The sequence below is a fragment of the Eptesicus fuscus genome, chromosome 5, assembly GCF_027574615.1.
Source record: "Eptesicus fuscus isolate TK198812 chromosome 5, DD_ASM_mEF_20220401, whole genome shotgun sequence".
Lineage (NCBI taxonomy): Eukaryota > Metazoa > Chordata > Mammalia > Chiroptera > Vespertilionidae > Eptesicus > Eptesicus fuscus.
This window is the reverse complement of record NC_072477.1, coordinates 25,515,880-25,529,444: the sequence shown is the minus strand read 5'-3', so window position 1 is coordinate 25,529,444 and position 13,565 is coordinate 25,515,880. Positions and strand designations below refer to the sequence as shown.

The 13,565-nt window shown below is 41.3% G+C and overlaps 1 protein-coding gene across 1 annotated transcript in view; it reads right to left on the bottom strand.

Annotated features, from left to right (window-relative positions):
• The window catches only part of SYNJ2BP (synaptojanin 2 binding protein), a 31,351-nt gene extending 21,025 nt beyond the window's left edge, over positions 1–10,326 (bottom strand). Inside the window, exon 1 of the mRNA XM_008138895.3 lies at positions 10,159–10,326. Coding sequence (XP_008137117.1) covers positions 10,159–10,222 — 64 coding nt within the window. The 5' untranslated portion in view covers positions 10,223–10,326. The remainder of the gene's footprint in view (positions 1–10,158) is intronic.
• Between the last annotated feature and the right edge of the window lie 3,239 nt (positions 10,327–13,565).

The window sequence follows — 13,565 nt, the reverse complement described above, 5'->3', positions numbered from 1 at the left end:
ATACAGGCATGTTTATAACCTACTGCTGCTTCAGTTATAAATGAACCACACCACTGAATATGAAAACTCTTGGACTGATGTGAAATCCCTTTCTTCAGCCAGAACATTTACAGAACTGAACTCACTGATAATTCAAAGCACTGCTGCAATAAACAGAAGTCACCAAAGTACTGAGTAGCAGCAACATTACCAATTCCAACCTGATACCTATGGATATCTACATAATCTACATATCTACAGTTCAAGTGTTCATTAAAAATTACTGGTGATTGGCCCTGGCTGGGTAGATCAATTGGTTAGAGCAGTGGTCGGCAAACTCATTAGTCAACAGAGCCAAATATCAAGAGTACAACGATTGAAATTTCTTTTGAGAGCCGAAAACCGACTTCTGCACATGGGCCACGAAGTTTCAATCGCACTGTACGAGCACGCCCACACGGGGTATTTTGTGGAAGAGCCACACCCAAGGTGCCAAAGAGCTGCATGTGGCTCGCGAGCCGCAGTTTGCCGACCACTGGGTTAGAGCATCATCCCAATATGCCAAGGCTGTGGATTCGATCTCCAGTCAAGATGAGCACATACAAGAATCAACCAATGAATGCTTAAGTGGAACAACATATCAATGTTTTTTTTCTCTCCCTCTCTCTAAAAAAAAACAACCACACATAATAATAAATCAATAAGTAAATAAAATATTACTGATTGACCATGTATCAGGCACTGTGTTATGTTCTGAGAAAGACATAAAGCTAAAGTAGACAGTTCCTGCTTTAATCATTAACAGAAATTTACCCCTTTTCCTGTCCCTTTTAGATTTTGCAAAAGCAAATAAAAATCAGAAGACCAGGTCACAAATTCAACTCCATAACTTAACAGATTTGTGGGCTAAAAATAGTTATTGCACCTCTGATCCACAGCTTTCTTTTCTGTAACTTAAGGATTATAATGTTACCCTCTCTACCTCCAAAGGTAATTGTTAGGATCCAATTATCTTAATAAATCTTAAAAAAAACCCTTATAAACTAGAATTGCACTAAAGTAGTTGTTAATGAACTAGTAGTACCTGCTTACAGTCCCAAACCAGATAGTTTGATGGAGAAAAGATGAATAACTATACAGTACAAATGTGAATAAACCTGAAATATAGAAAAACAGAGAGATTAAAAAGTCCATCCAGCCCGCTGGTGTGGCTGGTGGTTGAGTGTCGACTTATGAACCAGGAGGTCACTGGTTCAATTCCCAGTCAGGGCACATACCCGGGTTATGGGCTTAATCCCCAGTAGGAGGCATGCAGGAGGCAGCCAATCAACAATTCTCTCTCATCGTTGATGTTTCCATTTCTCCTTCTCCCTTCCTCTATGAAATCAATAAAAAAAATATTTTTTAAAAGTCCATCCATCCATTAACAGGACAAGACTGTACGAACTCAAACTTTAAGTATGTCTATAACCTGTAACCCAGACATTTCTCCTCATGAGCAGTATCTACAAAGAGTGGCATTTAAAATAAGCAATAATCACTCCAGCAACTGCAACAGATGTCAGCTGGAAATAAAAGGGAAGGACCATCCCAGTGCATATCTGTTGATTATCAGCTGTGTCTTAGAACAATCTGCCATAAACAGGGTGGACCACATTTCCTATTGGTCTGGGAGTCTTGAAATACTTCTGTAATAAAAATACTCCCCTTCAATTTCAAAGGCATCTCAGTTTGGACCAATGTGATCATACTATCTATAAGGCTGATGTAAGAATATGTTAATTGCAGCATGTTTTGTGACAGTGTGATAGTAATTTAGGTGTCTAACCTTTGGGGAATTGGTAACTAAAACATAGTTAAAAGTTAGAAGCACTAAATAATCCTATCTAATAAAAGAACAATATGCAAATTGACCATACCTCCACTACACCAACAAGCCACGCCCACCAACCAATCAGGAGCAAGTATTCAAATTAACCCAACCAAGATGGCTTCGGGCACAGAGCGAGCCGGAGGTTTGGGTTTCCCCGGCAATGGAGGAAGCCAAGCTTCCTGCACATTCTGGCTGGCCCAGGCCTCTGCTCAAGGCTACAAAGTTTCAATTATAGAAGATAAATAAATCCCAGATACCAGAGCCTCCACTTGGGTCGCCGAGAGGTGTGGCCAGCCTGCAAATCACCACAGGCCTCTAGCCCAAGCCGCCCCATGCCCCAAGGGAACCCCCACCCTGATCCAGGACACCCTTCAGGGCAAACCAGCTGGCCCCCACCCGTGCAGCAGGCCTCTATCATATCTAATAAAAGAGTAATATGCAAATTGACCGTCACTCCAACACACAAGATGGCTGCCCCCATGTGGACACAAGATGGCCGCCACAAGATGGCCAGCAGGGGAGGGCAGTTGGGAGGGACCAGGCCTGCAAGGGAGGGCAGGTGGGGGTAATCAAGCCTGCAGGGGAGGGCAGTTAGGGGTGACCAGGCCTTCAGGGGAGGGCAGTTAGGGGTGACTAGGCCTGCAGGGGAGGGCTGTTAGGGGTGAGCAGGCCTGCAGGGGAGGGCAGTTAGGGGCAATCAGGCTGGCAGGGGAGAGTTAGGCATCAATCAGGCTGGCAGGGGAGTGGTTAGGGGGTGATGAGGCTGGAGGCAGAAGCAGTTAGGGACAATCAGGAAGGCAGGCAGGCGAGCAGTTTGGAGCCAGGATCGAGCCTAAACGGGCAGTCGGACATCCCTCGAGGGGTCCCAGATTGGAGAGGGTGCAGGATGGGTTGAGGGACACACACTCCCGTGCATGAATTTCGTGCACTGGGCCTCTAGTCCTATATAATAAAAGGGTAATATGCAAATCGACCGAATGGCAGAAAGACCAGTCGCTATGACATGCACTGACCACCAAGGGGCAGACGCTCAACACAGGAGCTGTCCCCTGGTGGTCAGTGCACTTCCACAGGGGGAGTGCTGCTCAGCCACAAGCCAGGCTGAAGGCTGGCGAGCGCAGCGGTGGTGGGAAACTCTCCCGCCTCGCCTATGCGGCAGCTGTCTGACTGACAGGCCTAAGGACATTCCTCAAGGGCTCCTGGACTGAGGAAAGGGTGCAGGCTGGGCTGAGGGACCCCCTCAACCCCTCAGTGCAGGAAAGTCGTGCACCGGGCCTCTAGTCATATATAAAGTAATGGAGGTTTAAATTTTAATGTTGATATTAATAGCACAATATCTTCTTATAAATTAAAAACCCATTCGCACAAAAGAGTATTATCTATTTATAAAAATGCATGCATATTTGGTCGTAGGTTCTTGCTATTCATCACTTTGAATATTTGCCATTCCCGTCTGGCCTGCATAGTTTCTGTTGAGAAATCAGCTGACAGTCGTATGGGTGCTCCCTTGTAGGTAACTAACTGTTTTTCTCTTGCTGCCTGTAAGATTCTCTCTTTGTCTTTTGCCCTTGGCATTTTAATTATGATGTGTCTTGGTGTGGTCCTCTTTAGATTCCTCTTGTTTGAGGTTCTGTGCACTTCCTGAACTTGTAAGTCTATTTCTTTCAGCAGGTGGGGGAAGTTTTCTGTCATTATTTCTTCAAATAGGTTAGGCCTCTTTTTATTGCTCCTAAACTTCGCTTTCAAATATCGAGGTAGGCATTCTTATTCTCTCATTCCAGAACGAGCCCTTGTTCAAGCACTGAATGTAAATGCTTGGCCTCTACTACATCATGTCTTGGTTTGCTTCATTGCTTTTGAAATGTTTCAATTTCTTCATTTTTGCCTCAAAATACAATCTGTACCCACTCCACTACCCTCTTTTCAACTTTCTCTTACTCCAACTCTTCTTGCCCAACATACGGTAAATGGCACAATGTATAATCATTGCCATTGCCTGAAAATACTTTAGTTTTGTACAAGGGGAAAAATAACATTATCTAATTTGTTTCCAAAATGCTTCTTAAAGGAGTTTAATATTTTCTTGGGGTTTTTGTTGTTGTTGTTTTGCCTGAAATGATTCATTGCCTCTGACTCTTCAAGGAACACAACATAGCTGATGAGGATCCATAGCACTTTCATTATTCTGCCTCATGAAGGTACTTGACACATGCCTATCATAACTATCCTATTGAACTGCAACATTCTTTTTTTAAAAATATGTTTTATTGATTTTTTTTTTACAGAGAGGAAGGGAGAAGGATAGAGAGTTAGAAATACCGATAAGAGAAATATCAATCAGCTGACTCCTGCATACTCCCTACTGGGGATGTGCCTGCAACCAAGGTACATGACCTTGACCGTAATGGAATCTGGGACCCTTCAGTCCGCAGGCCGACGCTCTATCCACTAAGCCAAACCGATTAGGGCACAACGTTCTTTTTAATATATTTTTATTGATCTCAGAGAGGAAGGGAGAGGGGAGAGAGAGGCAGAAACATCAATGATGAGAGAGACTCAATGATTGGCTGCCTCCTGTACACCCCACACTGGGGATAGAGCTCACAACCTGGGCATGTGCCCTGACTGGGAATCAAACCATGACCTCCTGCTTCATAGGTTGACACTCAACCACTGAGCCACACTGGCCAGCCTGAACTGCAACATTCTTAAAAATAGGGATCATTTTTAAATTTTTTATTCTAGCATCCATGATTTCTAATCATAATGTAGTAAACACTAAATGAGTATTTTTAAAAATAGCTTCCCTTCATTGCTGAGTCTCCTGAGACCAAGTTTATTCTGATTCATAATCTAAATATAATTTTTTCTTCAATACATAATTTTGATCTTACTCAAATATAATAATTGGCTACTTTGCTGCCTAGCCACATGATTTCAGAGAAGAACGGAGAGGGAGAAATAGAAACATCAATGATGAGAGAGAAACACTGATCAGCTTCCTCCTGCTGATTGGGTTGATGCTCAGCCACTGAGCCACACTGGCCAGGCTGATAATCTTAATCAGAGAGATATCTAGCCTGGGTCAGAAAAGCTTCCTGGAGGTGGTGACTCTTGAATTCAGTTTTAACCACTAAATACAAAGGGGAAGGAATCAAGACAGAACCTTAAAGATAGGTTAAGTTTCACTCTGGCCAGTGCGCTCAGTGGTTAGTGTTGGCCTGCGCAACAAAGGATTGCAGGTTTAATTCCGGGCCCCAAAAGTTGGGGTAGCGTGTAGGAGGCAGCACATCTCTGTCTCTCTCTCTCTCCCCGCCCCTCTCCCTTCCACTCTCTCTAAAAATCAATGGAAAAAATATCCTCCAGTGAGGATTAACAGCAACGAAAAAGAAAGGTTAAGTTTCCACAGTAACAGGGAGAACTTTTCATCATCCAGTCTCTACCAATTTTAACAACCTCATCTCCCTTAACTCTCCTTCTATCTAGGCTGGTTTACTCACTGAGTTCAGAATATGCTTAATTTATTTTATTTTCTCTATTACTGCTTAGGCCATACCCATCCCTGTTCCTCACACTAGCCTAAAGTCAATCTACAAAATAAATGTAAGCTCTATCTTCTTGTAATTGGTCAATCTGGCCCTTATCCACAACTCCATTCTTTGAACTTTTCCATCACAGGATCAGATGAACACATTCCCCTATATACTTCCTTTGCCCTCCCATTACATATATGCAGGTCATAATCCGTAACCATCTGCACCTTTGCACAGCGATTTAACTTTTTACATGAGAATGCCAATTATGTAATTTCCATGAGAGCTAGACTTCATGTAATCAATAGAAAATACAGCAAGGATATAGCATTTCAGTCTCAGATCTATTTGGTATATGAAGGAATAGGTCAGAAAACTGTTAGCAACTGTCTCAGGTTAAACAGAAAGCACATGAGAGGTTTGTAGAGGCTTAAATGCTTGGACTTAATGAGTTTTCTTGTTTTTAGGTTCTCACCTTGACATGCCCTGGCTCTGTCAACAGCAAACTATAAAAACTTTCCACTGTGGATTGTGTAAGTCATTTAAGATGCCTCAAATCCTTTGGGAATAAGACATGATATTATAAAATAAAGGTCAGGAGAATGATTGGAGTCAACTCCCTAAACGTGGCTACTCTACTGGGATGTAGCATATGAAACAGCAGAATCAAGAGATCTGGGTTAAATTCCTAGCTCTTGAAACTCACTGGCTTTAGAACTTGGGCAAATACTTAATGTGGATTAATCACTTACCACTCAAGGTTGCTGTGAAAATTAAATGAGTTAATACATATATAAAGTAACTAGCACAATACCAAAAAGATATTTGCTTAATTATTCAGTATTAAAACATTACACCAACCCATTTATCCCTGCAACTCCTTTTAAGAGAGTAGAGAAAGAGAGATCTTTCCCCACTCTTTAAAGATATATCAGGAGCAACTTGCTGAAACCCATTGAGACTCAGTCCTGAGCAAGGAATCCTATCCTAATACCCAATGTGCAATAGGGTTGTCTTTATGACCAATCTCTACCTGTTTCAGTAGGGGGTTGGGGGCGGGGGGGGGGGGGGGGGGGAGAAGCAAGATTAGATTCTGGTCATAATTCTTAGAGTAACACAGTCTTTCCAACATTAAGAACTCTCAATTTGATGAAGGAACAAGTAGGAGGCTTAAAGACTTAATCAAGCTGGACTACCATAGAAAGAAAACTGATAGTGTTCCATAAAGCATAAAAGGTGAACTCTTCAAACCCTTGAAGACATTTGAGGCTATGACCACTGTCTTTGACAATTCTTCAAGCACCCACTATTAGTCCAAAATGGCAGGAATCATAAAATAATATGTGAAATGACCAAAGAATCCTGAACTATTGGAAGTGGAAAAAATGTGCAAAGTCATCTGGCCTAAGCCTCTCCTTACACAGTTGAGGAAGTTGGTATAGGAGAGAAGCCAAACTGCATGCCAAGCTTCTTTTTGCCTCCCCAGATACCTCATTGTTTTAATTTTCCTAAGATTTCATTATTTCCTTTAAAGTAACCAAGATCAGACAGAAAAGTTCATCTGCCTTGCAAAATGGACCCAAACACTGGAAATATCCAAGACTTTTGCCCCTGACAGAACATTGGCGACAAAAAAGCAAAGATATATACATTGAGTGGCCAGATTATTATGATCTCTGAACGCATAATAATCTGGCCACTCAGTATATATATACATAATTAGAGGCCTGGTGCATGAATTTGTGCATGGGTGGGGTCCAGCCAGCCTGGCCAGGAGGAGGGGACATGGGCGGTTGGCCGGCCTGCCTGCCGGTAGAACTCCTGGTTGAGGGGACAATTTGCATATTAGCCTTTTATTATATAGGATATACACTAAGTGGCCAGATTATTATGCATTCAGAGATCATAATAATCTGGCCAGTTAGTGTACATTCTTGCAGTTACCAGATTAAATTATCAAGTTCCTGCATAGGAAGTTGTACACAAAGAGTGACAATCGTGTCCACAAACAAATGCATACTGAGAACTAGAGGCTTTTCATAGTTCTTCTATAGAAAGAAAGGTGCCTATGGGGATTACCAAAATCACTGGAAGTTTCCAGTGGTGATAACTAACTTCTTCCTTGTGTATCTGCATGATGATACAGTGAAAAAAAGGTGAATTAGACTGTGATACTTCTTAGGAATACCACATACAAGGTAAGGAACTCTGGGAGGTAATAACAGAAGTTTGATACCTTTTCTTATTAACTGAACCACCCAAACTTCAGATGATTATTTTAATCTAAGTTCAATACAAAATTTGTGGCTCTGCTCTCTTGTTTATCAACTTACATGAGTATGACATGAACCTACTTAAAGAAGCCACCAGGTGAATAAATACACATATAGTACAGAAATTAAACCCCTTTTGGGGGAAATATATTAGCTAGATATAATTATTCTTGTTAATTAGTCCCTTGAAGTTTGTCCTAACTGCAATGATTCAGAAAAAAAAATGCTAACATCTGTAAGATCAACACGGAATTTTAGTGAATGTGAGCTAAACATCAAGCAACACTGTTAGGAAAATACCAAAAAAGGTAAAGTGATACTATACTGAACTTTAAAAATATTTAGTGACTAGAACATGCAAGATAATATCAGAGTTCTGCTCTCCTCTAATAAGGAGATCCTGAAAATATTGTTGGATGCCACAGCCAAAGGACTATGTCAAAGTACATTGAATTCCTAAGAGACAAGAATAAAATCTCAAACGACATCACAAGAGATCAAAAGTAGGCCATAGCAGGAAGAGACAAAACAGAAGCAGGATGCCTTTAAATATTTGCAGGGCAATCAGAAAAGGAACTACCACTGTTTTAATGGGCCCTATGGGAAGAACAAGTATCAGTGGATGAAAAACATAAAAACAGCCCTGCCACTGTGGATCACTTGGTTGAGCGTCCCATGCAACAGGAGGTTGCTGGTTTGATTCCCAGTCAGGGAACATGCCCAGGTTTCAGGCTCGGACCCCCAAGAGGGGGCATGCAGGAGGCAGGCAATAGATATTTCTCTCTCTCCCTCTTCCTTCCCCTCTCTAAAGTCAATAGAAACATATTTTTTAAAAATAAACAACAACAAAAAAGAAAGACAATTTTTGGTTTAATAATTTTCTATGTTAGCTTCAAAGTTAACTCCTTGAAGGTGAAAGGAGATATTTACGTAAAACAGGAAAAGGGAACCTAAAAAACTTGGGCATAAGAGCCTTTGATAAAGGTTTAGGAGCTCATATGGTACGTGACACTAAACCATGCAGATAAGCCATGAGTTATATTCTGATAAGTAAAGTCACCTTCCCATTTTTTATAACAAGAAAGAAGGCAAAATATGAATGATTCTGAAAGCCATATGTCATGGGGAATAATTTATAAATGGTGGTCAGGCTATTACAAAATTCCATGTGAGAAAAGATAATGGACTGTTCTGGGTAAAACAGAAAAGAGTGGAAGGCTCCCAGAAACATTTCGGAGATGGGGCTTATGATATTTAATGACTTATTGGAGACTCTTGGAGTAACAGTATTTGGTGGGATTTACTGTGTTAATCTCGCCATTCATCTATTAACAATAACAACAGTAATAGCAGATACTTACCTAGTGCTAACCATGTGGTAGGAAATGTTCCAAAGGTATTACATTGTTTAATTCATTTCATTCTCATAACCCTATGAAGTGTATTCTATTATGCACATTTTACAGAGGAGAAACTAAGGCTTACATCAGTCAAATGGGTCAGAGAATAAATATCAAAGAACTAGGAGGAAATCAGATGCCAGATTGAGACCTACATAATCCCACAGCTAAAGCTCCTGAATCCATACACTAGACAGGTGCAAGGGAAAGGCAACAAAATTCGAGATAGGCAGCATGCAGTAATGGTAGCAGCCCCGTGAGTGAAGAGCATCATGGGGAAGTGGACTGTGGGTGAATGAAGATTTAGGCGGTATCAGAATCAGGGAACCATTATCCACGTCAAGAAACAGAAAATTGTTGGCACTCCAGAAGCATGATGTGCTTGTTTAAACACACACACACACACACACACACACACACACACACACACACACACACACGAACCCAAATGATAAAATACCTGCTTTAAATCCAAATTCCTAGAGACGGGACCTAATAATTAACTTTTTTTTTTTTTTTTTTTTTTTTAGCAAAACCCTGGTTACTTTTGAGGCAAAATCAGGTTTGGGAACTTCGGTAATAGATCGCTAAGTTTTCTTTCTGCTTTAAAATTCAAGTTGACACGAAATGACTTTCCCAAAAGGAGGAAGGGAGGAATACTAGCACCAAGAAAACGGCTGTGCATTTACAATCTACACCGTTTATAATTCCATGTTTATTAAAGTCTCTCATAGAAACAGGTATAGACCAGGCAATGAGAGGAGGGGTGTGTTGTTCATTGTGTGCTGGTTAAAAAGCAGGCTTTCTCCCAGGATTTTCTGGTACCGTTAGCAGAAAGAAACCTGTCCTGACTATAATAAAGATGGTAATCCAACTCAAAAAAAAAAAAAAAAAAAAATGAGACGGATTCCTCAGGTCCTTGTCTGGCTAACGATGGATGCCAAAATATTGTTCCACATGCTCAAAAGCGTGGCAGGAAACCTCTAGGTTGGGGCCTGCCAGCTCTGAGTCCAAAAATATCTGGCTCAGAAGAAGAGGTGTCTGCTTTGCAATCACACTTCAAGGACCCTACTCCCAAAGATGCCCAATTCCGAACGTACCTGAGGGTCCTCGGGTAAGATTGATCTCTTCCTCAGTGACCAAATAATCCACTCTTCCGTTCATATTTTACTGCCTGTCTGGTTTCCCACCTGGTCAACTAGGTCTCGCACAGGTGAAGGTGAATCAATCTCAGTGGGGCGCCTAAAAACACGGTACTTTCAGTTTCTGCGGCCCCTGGACCGGAAGCGGAAGCTGAGCGCGGGGAGCACCAGGAATGCTGGGAATCGTAGTTCTGGTGGCGGAGGGGTTGCGAAATCTTAGACTCTCGATTCCAATAATTATAGGCTGTTGTTGTTCCTTGTGATTAAGCCCCTAAGCACTGGAGCAAAGTGAGCCTGGAGCAAGTTACTGCTGCGGGTGGGGGATTGAGGGAAAACAAAGGTGAGAGACATAATTCAGTGTCAAGGAAAAATTAGAAGGAAGATATCCTGCAACTTCTAAGAAATCTCCACCAATGGAGCAAAGAAAAAAATAAAAATAAAAAAGAGCTCTATTATTCTGTGATCACCAAACCAGACTGGGCTGGGCATCTCACACAATTCCCCCATATGATTGCAAAGACAGACAGAAACTTCACTCTTTTATGTAGCCAGGCAGATACAGTGCACAACCTGCACGTTTTCACGGAAGAGGACTTAGCAGCACCGTTTGCTATACACCCTTTGGTAAGTCACCTTTTTGGTGGCCATCTGTGTTAGTTAATTGCCATAATCAAGAGTAAAAATTAAAACTTTTCTATCTCTATGACAAGCAGGTCCTTACAGCTTTGAGCAAGGCAACTATAGACTTATAAAAGGGACAGTGAAAGGATTTATGGTTACAAGTTCACTCAATAAAATCCTTTAAGAAAAGGAAAAAGGGTAAAGTTCTCTTTGTTTTAGTAAAAGGGAAAGTTCAATCCTTTAAAAAAAATTCTTACAGTAAGACTAGTGGGTGAACTAGCTGTGACTTCAACCCAACCTTCCTGACTCTGGAGGTGGAATTCCAAAACAGGGCTTCAGGGGTCAAAAACTCACAAGCCTGAAGGATCAAGAAGGTGATTTAAATGTAGGAAACTACCTGGAGTTAGACCACCCGAATTGGTGGGGACTCTGGAGGACTGAACAGTGCAGTTCCCATTAAGGCATTCAAATTCAGATTAAATCATTAAAACAGAAGCTACAGTACTTACCAAGCAAAACAAGAAAGAGGTGGATTCCTCAGGAAGGTCTTTTATTAGCCAATCCAGAGAGAAGTGAATATGGAATAGTGGAAAGAACACGGGAGATAATGTTAGAAGGCTTGACCTCAAGTTTTGATTTTATCTTCTTCCAGTTGTCTAGCTTTGAGCAGGTAACATAATCATCTCCCATGTTTCCCCCATCTGAAAAAGGGCATAATCATAGGTCTTTAAAAGGTTGTTGAAAGGATTAAGTGAGATGAAATTTTAAAGATTACTTCTCAACTTCAAACTCAGATTCCTACCACCCTCACTTCCAACCCTCATCAACATATGTAGGTTGGATGAATAAAATGATCATAATAAAAAGCAGAGTATGAAAAGTGAAAAAACTAAGGAATAAGTAAGAGATATTGGAATACCAAGAGAAAAAAGATCAAGTGAAAATAGGAAGATAAAATCAAGAAAGTTATCAATGAAGACATTTGGAGAAGAAAAAGAAAAGTTTCTTGTGGACTATTGAAGGGGAAATCACTAGCTTGTACCTGGGAATATTACCCTTCTCACCTGAACACACCACTTCATGAGAGACACATAGGACAGTAAAAGGAAAAGAATCACCAAATAAGTTAAGAAAATACTGGTAATTAGTGGAGTAACAGGTTAGGCATGTAAATTGCCTTTATATCTTAATGTAAGTATAGGTTTTTAACTATGAGGAAACTTTAATATGTAGGAAGGAAGAAAACTGAGGATATACTGATTTCTACTGAGAAAACAATTGAGAAAAATTATGGAATCAGGATAGTGAAGGGGGATTGGTATTTAGGGAATAGCAAATACAACAGAGTCTATGAGTGAAAAAAGCAGAAAGAGTTGACAAGGTAATAACACTGAAAAAATAGTCTAGAAACAGATCATGGAGGAACACTAGTGTAGAGATATGCACTTAATTCTATTTGCAATAGGCTATAATGAAAGTTTATTTATTTTGTATTAAAGAATTCTGGAAATCGATAGTTCAGGCCTCCTATCAAGACGCCTCAGTCCCCTGGCCCAGGTTCCTTCCAGCTTTCTGTTCTCTTCTCCAGCTCCCTCCCCCGAGTATGGCCTTTGCTTCATGGTCCAAAATGGATTTTGGAACTTCAACCCTCATCTTTACATTCCAAGAAAGTAACAAAGAAAAGGCAAAGAAAGGTTCACTCCATATCTTTATGGAGACCTCTTTGAAGTTTCATGTACTTCTTATATCTCAACTAGAGGCCCGGTGCATGAAATTCGTGCACTGGGGGGGGGGGGAGGGGGGCCTCAGCCCAGCCTGTACCCTCTCCAATCTGGGACCCCTTGGGGATGTCCAACTGCCTCTTGCAATCTAGGACCGCTGGCTCCTAACCACTCGCCTGCCTACCTGCCTGATTGCCCCTAACCCTTCTGTCTGCATACCTGATCGCCCCCTAAGCACGCCTCTGCCAGCCCAATAGCCCCCAACTGCCCTCCCCTGCCAACCTGGTTGCCCCGAACTGCCCTTCCCTGCTGGCCTGGTCACCCCCAAATGCCCTCCCCTGCTGGCCTGATCAGCCATAACTGCCCTCCCCTGACAGCCATCTTGTGGTGGCCATCTTGTGATGATGTGGGGGTGGCCATCTTGTGATAATGTGAGGGCATGAGGACCACCTAGGCTTTTATTAGTATAGATAGCCAGAAACCTGGTCTTATGGTTACACCTAACTTTAAGGGAGACCTAGGATATGCTATATTTTAATGGGATGGAAATATGACAACTAAAAATAATCAGGGTTACTATTATAGGTTAAAAGATGAGAATGGATTTTGGCAGGCCATTGGTAGTCTGACACACAAAGTAACACTGTTTGTCTGAACTAGCTTGTTTAAGGCCTTATGACCTTGAAGTATTAAAAAGTATGAATCTTGGATACCTCAGCCTACTATCTACACTATTAGTGGAAACTTTGCCTCACAGCTTGAGGGACTTTATTTACAACTTGCACTATCTTTGCACATTTTATGTCATATATTCACTTTGTCTTCCCAATCTTGTGTTTCTCCCTATCTTCTCCTACTTCAATATTTTATTCTATCTGCCTCTCTGATGACTACCTCATAGATGTGTTTGAATTTAAGACTTCACCATCTCTCCTTTGATATGGCATTAGTACCAAGTTGCTGCCCTGTAACTGACCCCTTTGGTTTCAGACTCTTACATATTGTATTTTTTTTTGTATGTTT